General features: G+C 35.5%; 1 protein-coding gene across 1 annotated transcript in view; it reads left to right on the top strand.

The window, feature by feature from the left end:
• ANKS1B (ankyrin repeat and sterile alpha motif domain containing 1B) overlaps window positions 1–13,572 on the top strand; it is a 407,884-nt gene that overhangs the window by 249,221 nt on the left and 145,091 nt on the right. The window contains exon 17 of the mRNA XM_031552160.1: window positions 5,405–5,557. Coding sequence (XP_031408020.1) covers window positions 5,405–5,557 — 153 coding nt within the window. The remainder of the gene's footprint in view (window positions 1–5,404; window positions 5,558–13,572) is intronic.

The following is a 13,572-nucleotide window of genomic DNA, read 5'->3' as shown; positions in this document are numbered from 1 at the left end:
AGATTCAAACTGCAAAAAGTTACAGAAGGGATGCTTAATGTAATGCTGGTAATCTTCTGTAGGAAACTCTGAACTTAATTCATGATAATCTGGATTTACCATTAGTGCAGGATTCTGAATCAGGCTAGACTGCAAAGTGAATGTGACTATAATGTCTTTTCATATTAAGCACCACCAGAAGACTGAAAGATTTTGACTAGCAGAAAGAAAAGTCAAACATTATTGGGACACAGCTTCGAGTAGTTGATTTTTTTAATATGTGGCAAGGTAGAAAAGGAACACAAAAATTTTGTATACTGCTCTTCCTTACTCACTATGCCTTTGCAGGCAGGTCATTGTTTTAACCCAGTGACATTCTCAGCATCAGCAGCAATTAAAAAATCTTCTCAGATCTGTGGGAAGTTCTGCTGGTCTGCTTGAGAACTGTCCTGATTCCCCCTCAGCCTTCTCCCCTTACAGCAATCCGGAATTAATCAGATTGGTAATTGATAGTTTCATACACGTTCCTGGGAGAGCTGATTAAATGTCTCAGAAAGGCCAACATTTTATAAGAAAGCATTATGTGCCTGCTAAAAAGATCTTTCTTGCAAACCTACACAAGTGTGTAAATTCACCGTAATCGCTGCTGTCATTTAACAAGCTGTGAAAGTCGAGTCATCTCTTTCTCTTTATGCAGGGGATAAAAAGCTTGATTTTAATACAGTGATGAGATCCACCAGATAATGATATAACCTGTAGAGAAAATAGCGTTAGTTCCCCTTCTGTCTGAGATGAACACAAAAAACTAGTAAGAGTCCATTTTATTGAATTCACTGGTGCATATATGATTACTGTAAAGCTCCATTCATATTTACTTGGACACCTTTAAGAGACAAAATGTCAAGTAAAGTGCCATCTATTCTTATGTAAAACACAGTATAGATATAGTAGTGATACACTTCTAAAAAATATGGTATACATGCAGTCTCTTGTAAAGGATTTCTCAACCCAGTAGAATGCTATTTCATATTAACATCTGGCTATGAGAAACTGCTTTCCGGGCTTCTGCTTTCTATTCATTTCAGAGGAAGCAATGCTCGTGAAAGATCAGTGAGACCAAGAAGAGAAATCTCCTGTGTTTTGTGTCTTCCTCTATGCTTAGTTTATATCATATTTTCCTTAACATTTCTTTTTCTCTATCACGCCTAACTCCTATGGGCTTCATGCTTAGATTTTTTAATAGTCAGCATTCTAAAATCATCTGCAGTGAAACAGCTAGCAACAATATTGCTCTTTAAATAGAGTAACCTAATGAACTGGAAGCACCTTCTGTGGAAGAACAACTGCTTCTATTTATGAGTAGTTAATCATTGAAAGGCTGTATTTTGAACAGTCAAGACTTGAATCTTAGAAATTTTATACAGGTCAAACAGTGTGGACATATGTGGTTAGATGTTTGACACCACTGGTACATCTGTTGGTTCTGGTATGAAATGATTGAAAATATGGTCAGTAAAACGGGAAGTCTTTTTCTATCAAAAACAAACAATAATGAACAAAACAAACAGCAGTTAGCATCAATGAGGTATTCTACAAGATACAAATGATCAGTGAGAGGAGACTGAGATTATGGTGTAATATAGAAAAAAAGTACATGCAGTTCAAGAGCTGTTACTTGTTAATGAGAACATGAATACAAGGCAACTAAAGTACATGCTGTAATAAAGTAAATTGGCAGTGTTTCCAAACAGCTGTATTTCAAACTGTTTCTATTTTTATTTAAAAACTTGATAACATTTTATATGAAACATAGGTACTGTTAATGATACTATCACGTCTAGATAGCCAATCTGTCAAAGAATACTTGAAAGCAAAAAATTCAGCCAGCTAAGAATGACAGTTAATAAGTTAGATGATGTTATTAACAGACATAACAAAACTTTCCATACGAGAGAACTGATAGTGAAAGTTTATTAGTTTTCACGTATTGGGCACATTTTAGAAAATTTGTTTAGAAAAGAAATTGGTTCTTTTTTCGTGACAAAACAAATTATTGCTTTTTGGCTGAAACTGCTGGCAGATATCCTAGTTCCGAGATTAATTTTCTGTCATTGGTGTCAGGGAGCAGGAGGCAGGGTCCCCACACCACAGCAAGAGAGCTCAGAACCGAGAGGGGTGCTGGGGACACAGGGCCATGCTGTTGCCAAGAAGGACAAACCAACTGTCCAAGGAGAGCAAGGCAGAAATCCCAGGTTTCAATAACTGGGAACATCCACAGCTTAAGGCAAATCCACAAAGACAAGGACAGTCTGAGGTTGATGTCGGAGGATGAGTCAGTGGGAAGGATCAAGGTACTGGTTAGGTACAGGTGTACCTACAGCATAGCTCAGGTGATGGCCAAAGGCATGGGCCTGAGCTCAATTTCAACTCCTGCAGAAGGTGAAGTGGCCCCATCAAGACTTCTTATTGCAGTCTGTGTGGGTATGACCCATGGTTACTCAGATGCACAATACCTGATTTAGCCTTCAACACAGGCAGACAAATCATTGAATCACAGATGAGGCAGGAAGGGACCTCTAGTTGCACCTGATCTAAACCCTCTTCTCAGGCATGGCTGCCTCAAACAGGCTGCCAAGGCACGTGTCCGGGTGTCTTTTGAAGATCTTCAAGGAGGAAGACTGCACAGATTTTCTGGGCAACCAGTTCCATTGCTCCTTCTCTTGCACAGTAAAGCACTTCCCAATGTTTAAATGGAACATCCTGTATTCCAGGCTTTGGGGCAGAGAGAGGGGAAATGTTGCAGACTCTCCTGGTGCCTGACAATAGTCCAGTGCATGTTCATATAGGCTGCTGAGTGACTTGATGACAATTTTGTCTGCTGGCACCAAGAGTGTGAAACTGCTGCATACATTTCAGTTGTTCTCAGCTATTTTGCTTATTGGGCTGTTATGTGTTTCCATGCTTGCATCCCTTTGCCTCAGTAGGATTTATATCTGTTTTAACAGCCCTTCTGATGGAGATCTCCTTTGAGAACTCCGAATTCAGAAACTTCCAATGCCATGTTTGCTTTTCAGAGAAAAGCTTCCAGTATTATGTGCTAAACAGCATGAGGTTTCTTAATCAGTAGGTCAGAAGAAAATTAGTGCTAAAATCAATATTCATAAAAGTTTAAATAGTAATAAGCAAAAGAAAGATTTTGCATAATATTCTCCATCTGTATTCTCTGAGAATTGTTTCAAAAGTGCTTCACTTTTCTATGTTAGGAGAAGGGAAACAAAAATATATATTTCAAAAGTCATGGGTTCCATGTGGACCTCATACATCTTCATATTTTTTCTCTATATAGATTTTTCTTCTGTTTATTGGGCCATTTCTTTCCAAGTGTCTGTTGTTTAACAATAACTTATTTCAAATCAGCTCTAGAAATAAGCTTTCCAAGAAGCAGAACTGACAGGGTTCTCCGTGGTTTTGCAGTCTGCTGGACAGACTACCCTTAGTATAAAATTGGAAATAAATCTGAATGTCAGCAAAAGAAGAGTTTGCCATCCTTTTGGCATTTGGAGCTTTCATTCTAAATCAGGATGAAACAAACTTCCAAAATGTCAAGATCAGCAACAAAATTGAATTCATAGTCATAACTTAATTCTTGCCTTTTAACTCTCACTTCCTAATATGAATCCTTTGCTTCAGAAGTGACCTGGAAGATTACAATTCCCGTAGTTAATTATGGGAATTATCTCTCTTATATGATTTAAGGTAATGATTTCACTGCATCATTTAAATATTTCCATTAATATTTTATACCTAACATCTGCAGCAAAAGACCAAAGAGTAAACTGTCAAATCCATGATGCAATGTGTCTGCATCGTTCCTCTCTGCTACTGCGGGAAACCAAGATCAAGATCATGACTTGCTGACTTTCTGCATTTGAACACATAGACAAACACTACTTTGGATTTCAAATTTTATTGCTTTTTCTCTGCTTTGAATTCAAATTGCATTTCAGATAAACTTTGAGAAATAAACTGATTCAGGCAAGGTGTTAAGATCAGAATTCTCTTCTTTATAAATTACTTTGTCACTTCAAACTTAAGCTCAAAGCATTATATTTTTGTCATACTGCAGTGTTTCTCAGAAAGTTGCAGCTTCTTATATACACTTATATAAGTGTATACAAGAAATGGGAGACTGCCTTTCACCATTCACAGTACCACTCTTGCATATTCTGGAGATATGCTGAATATCTGAGATATGCTATGCTGAATGCAAAAACTCTGCATTCAACTCTGTTAAACTCTGAAACTTCTTAAAAGTTTACCAATTCAGTATATTATCAAATTAGCCAGAGTTACATGTCAATTCAAGCAAGAATGTCAGTGATATGCAAATAGTGATGTTGAAAATTGAGGTTATTGCTTTTTTTATTTATTTCTTTGCTTCTTTGCCACTGTTGCAAATTGCTTTGTAATTCTTAGGAACAGTATGTCATAACTAATTGCACAGGTAGAGGCTTTATTCATTTTTTCTTTAAAGGCTATCTTGAAAATCTTCTCCTGTGTCACTGAGGCAATTTGGAAAGAAAAATTACAGTTCTTTACTTCTTAGTAGTTTTACAACATTCCAGAAAATTAGATGCTAGTTGGATTTCTTAGGGGTTTTTTTTTATGAAAGTAAAATGTATATGATTATGCTTTTTCTGCTTGCGTTGATCTATAAATGCACATGGTGCTTTTCTGTGTACATCATTCTGTCAGTTTTGTTCCAGTAATATTTGTTTCAGTTGTCCAGTCTCAATCAACTTCAGGGAAGCAGAGCAATCTAAATTACATTAAATTCCCAGGAGCTCCATGAAAAATATGGCCAGGTAGAGGAAAGACACTATTTTAAAGTTCCCTTGGGGGTGAAAAAATACACTGTGGCTTCAACCTCTATGAAATATCAGATAACCTAGTAGGAGAGATAAATTAGGAATAATATAACCAAGGAAATATGTTTCATTTGGAGTTCGATAGCAGAAGATCCAACCCTCAGTTTAATTTCTTCTTCTACTATGAAATCTTAGGTGTCATTTTTGTGTAGTCAGGATATTAATAATCTCCTTCTCTCTCTGTCTCTCTTTCTCTCTTTTGCCCTCCCTTGCTTATGGATTCTGTGATGTCTAGTAAGGATTGAACACATGCTACATACAGTCTTGGTATATTTTAGTTTAAAAGGCAAAGAGCCATGAGAAAAAGATCCGTTGAAAACTAAGTTTTATTAGTACTTTTACTCATAAAATTCTTTCTTTGTGTTGTGCTAATCTTTGAAAGGATGTCAATCCTTTCAAAGAGAATAAAGTCCCAAGGAAAATAAATGTAAATAGCTACTCTCTGAAATATGTTTAATGAATATTATCAGCAATTCTTACTCATTCTTGTTTTTCAGATGAAGCAGATCGGTCATGATGGCTACAACCCTGCCTCTGTAGCTGAATGGCTGGATTCCATTGAACTGGGTGACTATACCAAATCCTTTCTAATTAATGGCTATACATCGATGGACCTTGTGAAAAAAATCTGGGAGATTGAATTAATTAATGTAAGTTGGTCAATTTATAGCAGTGGTTGCTCCAAAATATGTTATAGTACGTGTCTTTACTTTAGGAAAGGAAAAGCACAAAAGCAAACTGCACTACAAATACTGTCAAGTACTGTTAATGATTACAGCTTTCATGCCTTTACTTAGGTTGACTGTACCCTTTGCTTCTATTTGCATTTTCATTGTCTTTAGCATGACATTCAATCATGGCATCTGCCTTCAGGATGCTGAATGACATTTCAAAGTATATTTTTATTGTTTATAAATTCTATGTTCTCACTTACAGAGTGCCTAACAACAGTAGCTCTTATAAACACACAGGTTTTTTTTTCCACATGCTTTGGCTAAATTAAACTTGAAAGAAAGAAACCCTAAATGTAGGCAAGTTATACTAGCAGAACAAAATATTATATTTAATTACCGCTTTTGCTTGAAACTTTGTTTACATAAGTCAGTTAAATTTGTTGCCTAAATATGGGCAACCATAAACTTTAAAGTGGACTGGACTGCATATTAATTTGGAATAAGATTAATTTTGTACTATGACAGTGAAGAAATTGAGAGTACATATTTACATTGGAATTTTCATATAAGTTTTGTGTCTGGTACTGATGTTGTTTGCTTTTGTAAAAGATAGATGATTATAGCTTTGGATCTGCTGTGGCTTTTGAAATTGACTATATTGTCACCTTATCTGATCTCTAAGACAATCCCTATGTGAACAAAAACTCAATGTCATATTTTATTAGCTCTTCACAAAAAAAAATCTGCTCTTCCTTCCTGTGTAGGAGATACTCTGTCTCCACCTCTAATTACTGCCTATCTGTCAGAGCAGTGAAAGGGCCACCAGAAGCCACAGGCAATCAAGTGTAAGATGCAACTTCATGGTGGGGAATAGTTCTCAATTCCCTTCAAGCTAGAGAAATGGATAACATAAAAATGGTGCAAAGCCATGTTTCAACACAGTAATTGGCGTACAAGTTACAAGCAGGTATAGCCCAGGACCAGTATTTAAAAGAAGAGGTATTTCTTATTAACTGAAAGGCAAATCTACTACTTGTTAAAATTTCTTTTCTTTCTTTCTTTCCCCCCATTCCCCCCTCCTCCCCAGTTAATTTTAGCTTGCACGCAAATGTAGAATAAGAGTAAAGATTAGTCTGCCTTACATGTTCTGTCTGTTGCATTCAATGTATGTTGGAGGAGTATAAATGAAGTTAGGATTTGATTGATGTTATGGGTGTCTGCTGCTAAGCTACTTGTAACTGATTCTTTTTTCTATAAGTAGATGGAAATTTGTTGAGAACTAGGGATCCATTGCTCCTGAAGCTTATATAGATGAACAGTCAGCACTGAGTTGCAAAAGTAGAAGTCTCTGCTCATGTTGTGTAACTTTATTTTGAATCCCAACCATTGTTCCATAATCAATTCACAAACAAATTACCTTTTAGCGCCCCCAAGTGGATCATTAGAGCCTCATTAAAGACACAGTTAATTCCAAATTTATTTAATTGTTGAAAAGAGAAATAAGTGTCTGCATTGAAATTAACAGGAATACATTTCTGTAAAATTAGTATAAACCAAACCAGTGTAAGTCCCTCTAATTTCAGGAGTTAACAGCCTGTTCTCAATTAATCCCTATGCTTCTTGGGAAAATGTTCCTTTTTGCCATCATTTGCAATAAGGAGCTATTAAACAGTTATTTAAATATTTTTATGGTTGCATATATAAATTTCTCCCTGCTACTGGGTAATAGAGCATAGTGACTAAAGCAGTCACTAAAATTCTCAGAATTTACATTAGAGTCTAGCCAGTATTTATTTCCTTTCATTTTTCTGACTTTTCTAACCAATTAGTAGCATAATGAAATAATTGCTAGTTACAAGAAGCTGTGGCTCCGGGAAGTACTTATTGTTATTTTTCTGTATGGATTGAGGGGAAATTTTCAGAAATGGACAAGAAATTGGTCTGAGGCATTGTGCAGTTTGGCTTATCTCTGACCTGCAGTCCTGCTGCCTGAAATCGATTTCAAATGTTCCATCTCCTGTTCAGGCCAAGGCAAACAAGACCTTCTTACAGAAAGTTTTCATAAAGGAATCCATGAGCATCAAAGCCTCTAACTCTGGAATGTAACAAGTGCTACAGATATAACTTTTTCCTTTTAGCCATTGGTTAAACAGTTGCAATCTCTGAGTTTGGCACAAAAGCCATTCTTATTTCTATGCAAGGAACTCATTAGTTCATATTTGGTGCTTCTTTCCATTTCGCTTTTGGGAAGTCATTCATGGCTTCTTGAGGAGGTAGAAGCAGATTTGATGGTGAAGATAATATCTTTACTAAGTAAAATAGCATAGTTGAAAGGGCATGGAAGAGAAGGGAACATTTGATTTTTCACAAACCTTTCACTACATTCTGAATAATTAAAATTATTTACTATCTTCTTTCTATACGTTTATGGATCAAGATCATGAAATTATAGATTTTTTTTGTACGTTAGTAGTAAAATTATCTTTTGTCATAATGGCATCTAATATGCTTTTACTTATAGCACACCCCTAAACTTTCAGTATGATGCTGATCAGTGTGCTTTTCTTCTATTTCAAAGTATAAATCTATTAATTTAATTTATTAAAGCAAACAGTCCATTGTTGTTGGGTTTTTTTTGTGGGGTTTTTTTGGGGGGGGGGGAGACAGAAAGCAGGCAGTATATTCTGAAATTCTCTCTGCAACTGAATGAATTTAGCTACCTTATTGGCAAAGAGAAACAAATTTAAAATACAGGTTCCTGCTGCAATTTAATGTCTGCTCTAATTTGTGTACTAGTCTCCTTTGGACTTTTAGGTATACATATATATAATGTGTATTCCTTCAAGCACAATCAAGCAGCTATTACTTAAAGCAATTGAATCAAACTTTAAAAAGCTATTAGCTTGTGTTTCTTGTTAGCTCCTGCCACCCTCCTCAGTCTGACTTCAAAAATATTGTCTTTGAAATTTAGATTCTGTTTCACTTATTTATTTGTCATTTAGATCAAGAATTGTTCCAAATTCATTGCCTTCATTAATTTCTCAGGAGTGTGCTTTCTGGGAAGGATAGTTCAAATTGTCTTGTCCTCACAGTATAAATATTCAGGGTATACTTTCTCCCAGAACTAGCTTTTCCAATATTTCTGGTTTTTGTCTCCAAGATTCCTTGGCTCACTGGAAAGGTCAAATTCTGTACTCAGATTGAGATACCATTTATTCAATGTTGTAGCTATGTGGAACTTCTCCGGAAAATATCTAATCTGCTGGAAAAAAGCCACTATGTTTTGAAATCCCCTAACCCATCTAAAGCATATATCTGTGCTTTAAAGTATAAGTGTTCTTCCATATGACTAATCACATTATTCTTGTCTGTTATCCTGGATTACTTATGTAACCCTCCCCCTCTGGGACTCACTCTGTTCAGGGAGCTTTTACTAAAGAGATTCTTCATGCAAGATATAAACAAGGTAAAAGCACAAAATGAGTTATTTGTTGTCTAAAACACACAATACACTGCAGGACTAATGAGCTAAGCATTAAGTCACCCCCCACAAATGAGTCACTCAGTCTAATGGCGAAGTAGTCATCACTCAGGTAGGGAATCTCTGGCTTCTGCTGCTCTTGGAGCGGGCTTATCTACAATGTTGCTGAATTGCTTTCTTCTGATTCCCTTTTTTCCTCAGGATTTTATGCCTTTTAATATGAGCGTTGTTATTCTTGAATCCTTGAGGTGCCAGTTTCTCCATCTCAACAATCTTACTTATGTCTTCAATTTTACCTTTCTTATCTGGCATGCTTTTAGCCTGTGTACTCTCCTACAGCTCCTTCTCACACCCTAGCAATTTTCTTGGGAAAAAAAAAAAACAAACTGAGAATGGTTACACAGCTGTATTTTTCTGAAAGTAGGCCTTGAATCACAGATAGATGAATTCCTGGGAGGAAGGTTACATGTAAGTGGCCTGGTTTACATTTTTTTTCTCAAGAAGTTCATTCTGCATAGTGACCCTCTTCTATTTTTGTACAGAGATCTTTTAAATGAGTGATTCAGTCATTTCTTTAGAATTAATGTTTAACAAATTGTTTTATATATTCAATTACATTCCTGATTTTGAGCTTTTGGGGAAATATTCTTCATGCATTCTCTCAAAACTTGCATTCCTGGTTTCTATTTGGATGTAATGATTGCTGTTAAGGATTAGATCAGAGATACTGGAGAGAGAAAATAGCCACCAATGGACTATCTTCCATTAGTTTATAACTGATAGACTATCTGTAACATTGCCAACAAATTGCACAGTTTAAATATGTACTGTGTGAAGAAGTGATCCTTTATTTGAAGCTGCTACTGCGGCCCACTATTTTTTGTAGTATAGTAACGAAAGTTCATTAAAATGGCCATGCTGAAACAGATCAGAGGTTCTGTATGCTACACTGTGTCATCTATAAAACTGTCCTTAAACAGGTGACTAGGGAAGGCTGTGCACAAAGGATAATCATATTATGAGCTATCTGCACAGCATTCTTCCAGTCATTCATCACTTCCAGCTGAAGGACTGTTTTGTAGTGTTATCACTAGTCTTCTTTCCAATGGAATTTATATATATATTGAACAGCAGAGGTCTGTTCAATATATTTATATTCTCCTCAGAATTTCACTAGGAACCTGCTTCCACACTGAAAACTGTTGTTTTTTTTCCTACAGTTTCCTATTTTAACTGGCTATTTGGTGCAAAACACCCCTCTTGTTATGGCATCGTGCCATGACTGCTATATTTTTCCTACAAGATTTGTCAAAAGACCTTAGAAACTCGGACAAGCAGATCATCAACTTTATCTATGTACTTTTGACAGTTTCAAAGAGCTCCATTAAGATTTTGAGATGTGAGGTACCTTTACAACAGTCACTTTTTACTCTTTTTGTTTGCATTTATCTATGTGTCCACTACTAGGATATGCTATTAATTCCTGGGACAAGCTTACAGACCTTTATTTCCAAATTTGCACATCATTACTAGCAATTCCGGAAATTTATTCTTGAATTCCTTTTCTATTTATCTTTTCTGTGCTGTGGTTCATTTTACACTTGTATCATTTCTCCTTTCAGTAATCTCTCTTGCAAACTGAAGTTTTGCAAAATGGCTAAACTTCACTTAGCCATTTAATACTTCCAGAAATCGTTGTGCTGTATCTTTCCAGTCCATCTTTGTATGCGCTTTAAATGCGCAGAGTGCCTGCTATACATGTCTAGTTTCAAAGTCAGAGTTACTTTATTCATCTTTAACTTGCACCTATAGGTATAAATAATAGCAACCTTTGTACTGAGCTTAGCTCTCAAAGCTCTTCTGAGGCTTTAGACAACTAATACACCTACAATGTCAGTAGAAGTTACAGTCTCTGCTTAAAGGACTTGAAAATGAATCACAGACTGCATTCAGATTTCTTGATTAGGTTAATGTTTTGGTTAGCAGCCTCCCTACTATTCCAACAGAACAGATAGCAACTCTATAGCTTGTCTTGGTAATACATGCCAAATGGATGGCTTTTTGTACAGTTCTCACTTGACAACTTAATTTCCCATGCTCCCTGGCATGTAAGACACCCTTTTTTTTTAGGAGGGCTGTCTTTCAGATTCTGTTTGACAAATTATTCTGCAACTCTTCTCTTGTTATTAGTTAATTTCCCAGGTGTACCACTCTGCAGAGGCAGGTTTTGAAGAACAACGAAACATTACATCTCAATAACATTCTCATACGTTGTAATTGTAGATCTACAATTTCTATTCCTTTTCCTCTCTGCTTTAGAGCACCATGCTAGATTTTAGCTCACTGAAAGGAATTGAGAACATGGAGTCACAGTCTCAAAGATACTGCTGACTAATAAGGATGTCCATAGCTCTTCCTGTAGACTGGAAGTCTGCATTAACAAAATATTCTGTAGAATCTCAACTTACTAGGAAAGGTCTTAAAAATAAATTCTGTTGGTGTTTTAAAAAATTCTCTGTATTTCACGTTCTTAATTCATGCCTTTCCAAATATTTATGAACACTTTGTTAATATAATTAAGAAAGTATTTGAAGTTAATTTATGTGAATATTTTAAAAACAGCTCCACAGATGCATATGTGCGCACACAGACGTGCATACATTTATTTATATTTAAATGTATGTAATTGAAAATAAACAATTATCCAGCAAGCTAAATCAAGGACTCCCACATTTCAAATGTAAGTGCCACTTCTGCAGAGACAACCTGGTGCAAAATCTTGTATTCCAGAGATTTGAGGTAGCATAAAATGCTTCAGATTCTCTCTACCATCCTTCAAAATCAAATGGACTTTTTTTACTGAGGGGCAGATATTTCCAGCCTATGTAAATTTTATGGGAATCTTTGAAGTTCTTTGCCAGGCAGACTGAACGTTGAGTCTTCTCACTCATTACTCAAGTAATAATCTATGCATTAAGACACTTTTCTACTACATTTGTGGTGTTTTGTATGTTAAACAGCTACAATTTTGAAGTGGTTAATGCATAGCCTTTGTTGTTATGAAGAAATATGAGGTTATCCTCTGGCTCGTGTTTGCAAAACTGTGTATTAATAATACAATCAAATCTTAAGCAGGTTTTTTATAACAGGATAGTTGCTTATGTATTTCAAATCACATAATCCGTAGATGGGTCTGACACTGAACAGCTTTCATCATGATCCATTATTTCTTGATGAGCTAAGACATGTATATGGATTTACTCAGTTGCTTTTACATTAGTAGAGCAGTGCCTCAAATGACATTACATTATTTCGTGTGAGCTACTACACTAATAAGTAACTCAGTAAATTACTTTATTTCTTTTGGAAAAGGATCAGTAAGTTCACTGCATGTACAATAAAAGTTATGAGATATTATACAAATAGCATTTTTTCTCCATACATGATTGCTGTGTAGATTTTCATCCACAGCACTCACAGGTGTCTCAAAAGGCTTTTAATACGTTTTTGTTCCTTTTGCAAGAAGGAAACACATAACAATTGCAATCATGTAGTAAATTTCTTCCATTGGATCTTGCATTTGAAAACATTCCACAGTCACATTCTTCCTGCTTAGCAGCACCATCGTCACTCAGTTTGTAAATGACGGTGGATTTTATATTTAGAAACAGTTTTTATGTTGTAGTGTTCCAGTGGTGATTTCTAGAAATGTTAATGGAAGCTGTTATATTGTGAAGATGTCCATAAGCCAGTATTGCAGCTTCATGATAAGTTTAACTCTTATGTACAAGCTCTGCATGTAACATTTTGCATAAATAGTGATCTCAGCCTCTTGAGCTATTTGGTGTGCAAACTTCCATCTGTTCCTCATGGTAATGCAAAATACCTTTTAAATATGTCATCATCTTTTGCCTACACTGTTATTTGCAAAAGATCAAGAGACAACATAAAGCATGGCAATTTCTTCAAGACATCCACTGTTTACCTCTTTCTACTTCTACCTTGAATTGTAACAGTGATCATAGTTGGAGGAGGTGGGAGGAAAAACACTTATTTTAGTTTAAATACAGTGCTTCGGTTCAAATACAGGGAAGCAAAGGAAGAGAAGACATTTGCACTATGGGCATTTTCACAGCATTTATTTTTTTGTTATAATTCTCTTTTAATCCATCTGGTATTGTTTTGCACTACAGATTATGTACGTAGAAAAGACTACATAAGTACTTTGCCATAATTTCCCTAGTTCTATATTTGTATTTCCTTGTATTTTGACTATAATAAAAAACATGCTTTCTAATAGCAAACATTGTAAAATAATCATATTTAATCTTTAATCACTGAAATCTTCTGATTTATTTTTCATAACTTTCCCATTTTGTCCATTTATTTCTGATTTTAAGGATTTCAGTCATACCAAGATATGTTTTTTAACAATGACTTTTACCTCTTTTCTGAGGTAAATGTTTGCTCCTATCATAGAATTCTTAAAACCAAGGCTTTGCTGCTTTTT

This window comes from Meleagris gallopavo, chromosome 1 (genome assembly GCF_000146605.3).
Source record: "Meleagris gallopavo isolate NT-WF06-2002-E0010 breed Aviagen turkey brand Nicholas breeding stock chromosome 1, Turkey_5.1, whole genome shotgun sequence".
NCBI lineage: Eukaryota > Metazoa > Chordata > Aves > Galliformes > Phasianidae > Meleagris > Meleagris gallopavo.
This window is presented reverse-complemented; position numbering and strand designations above follow the sequence as displayed.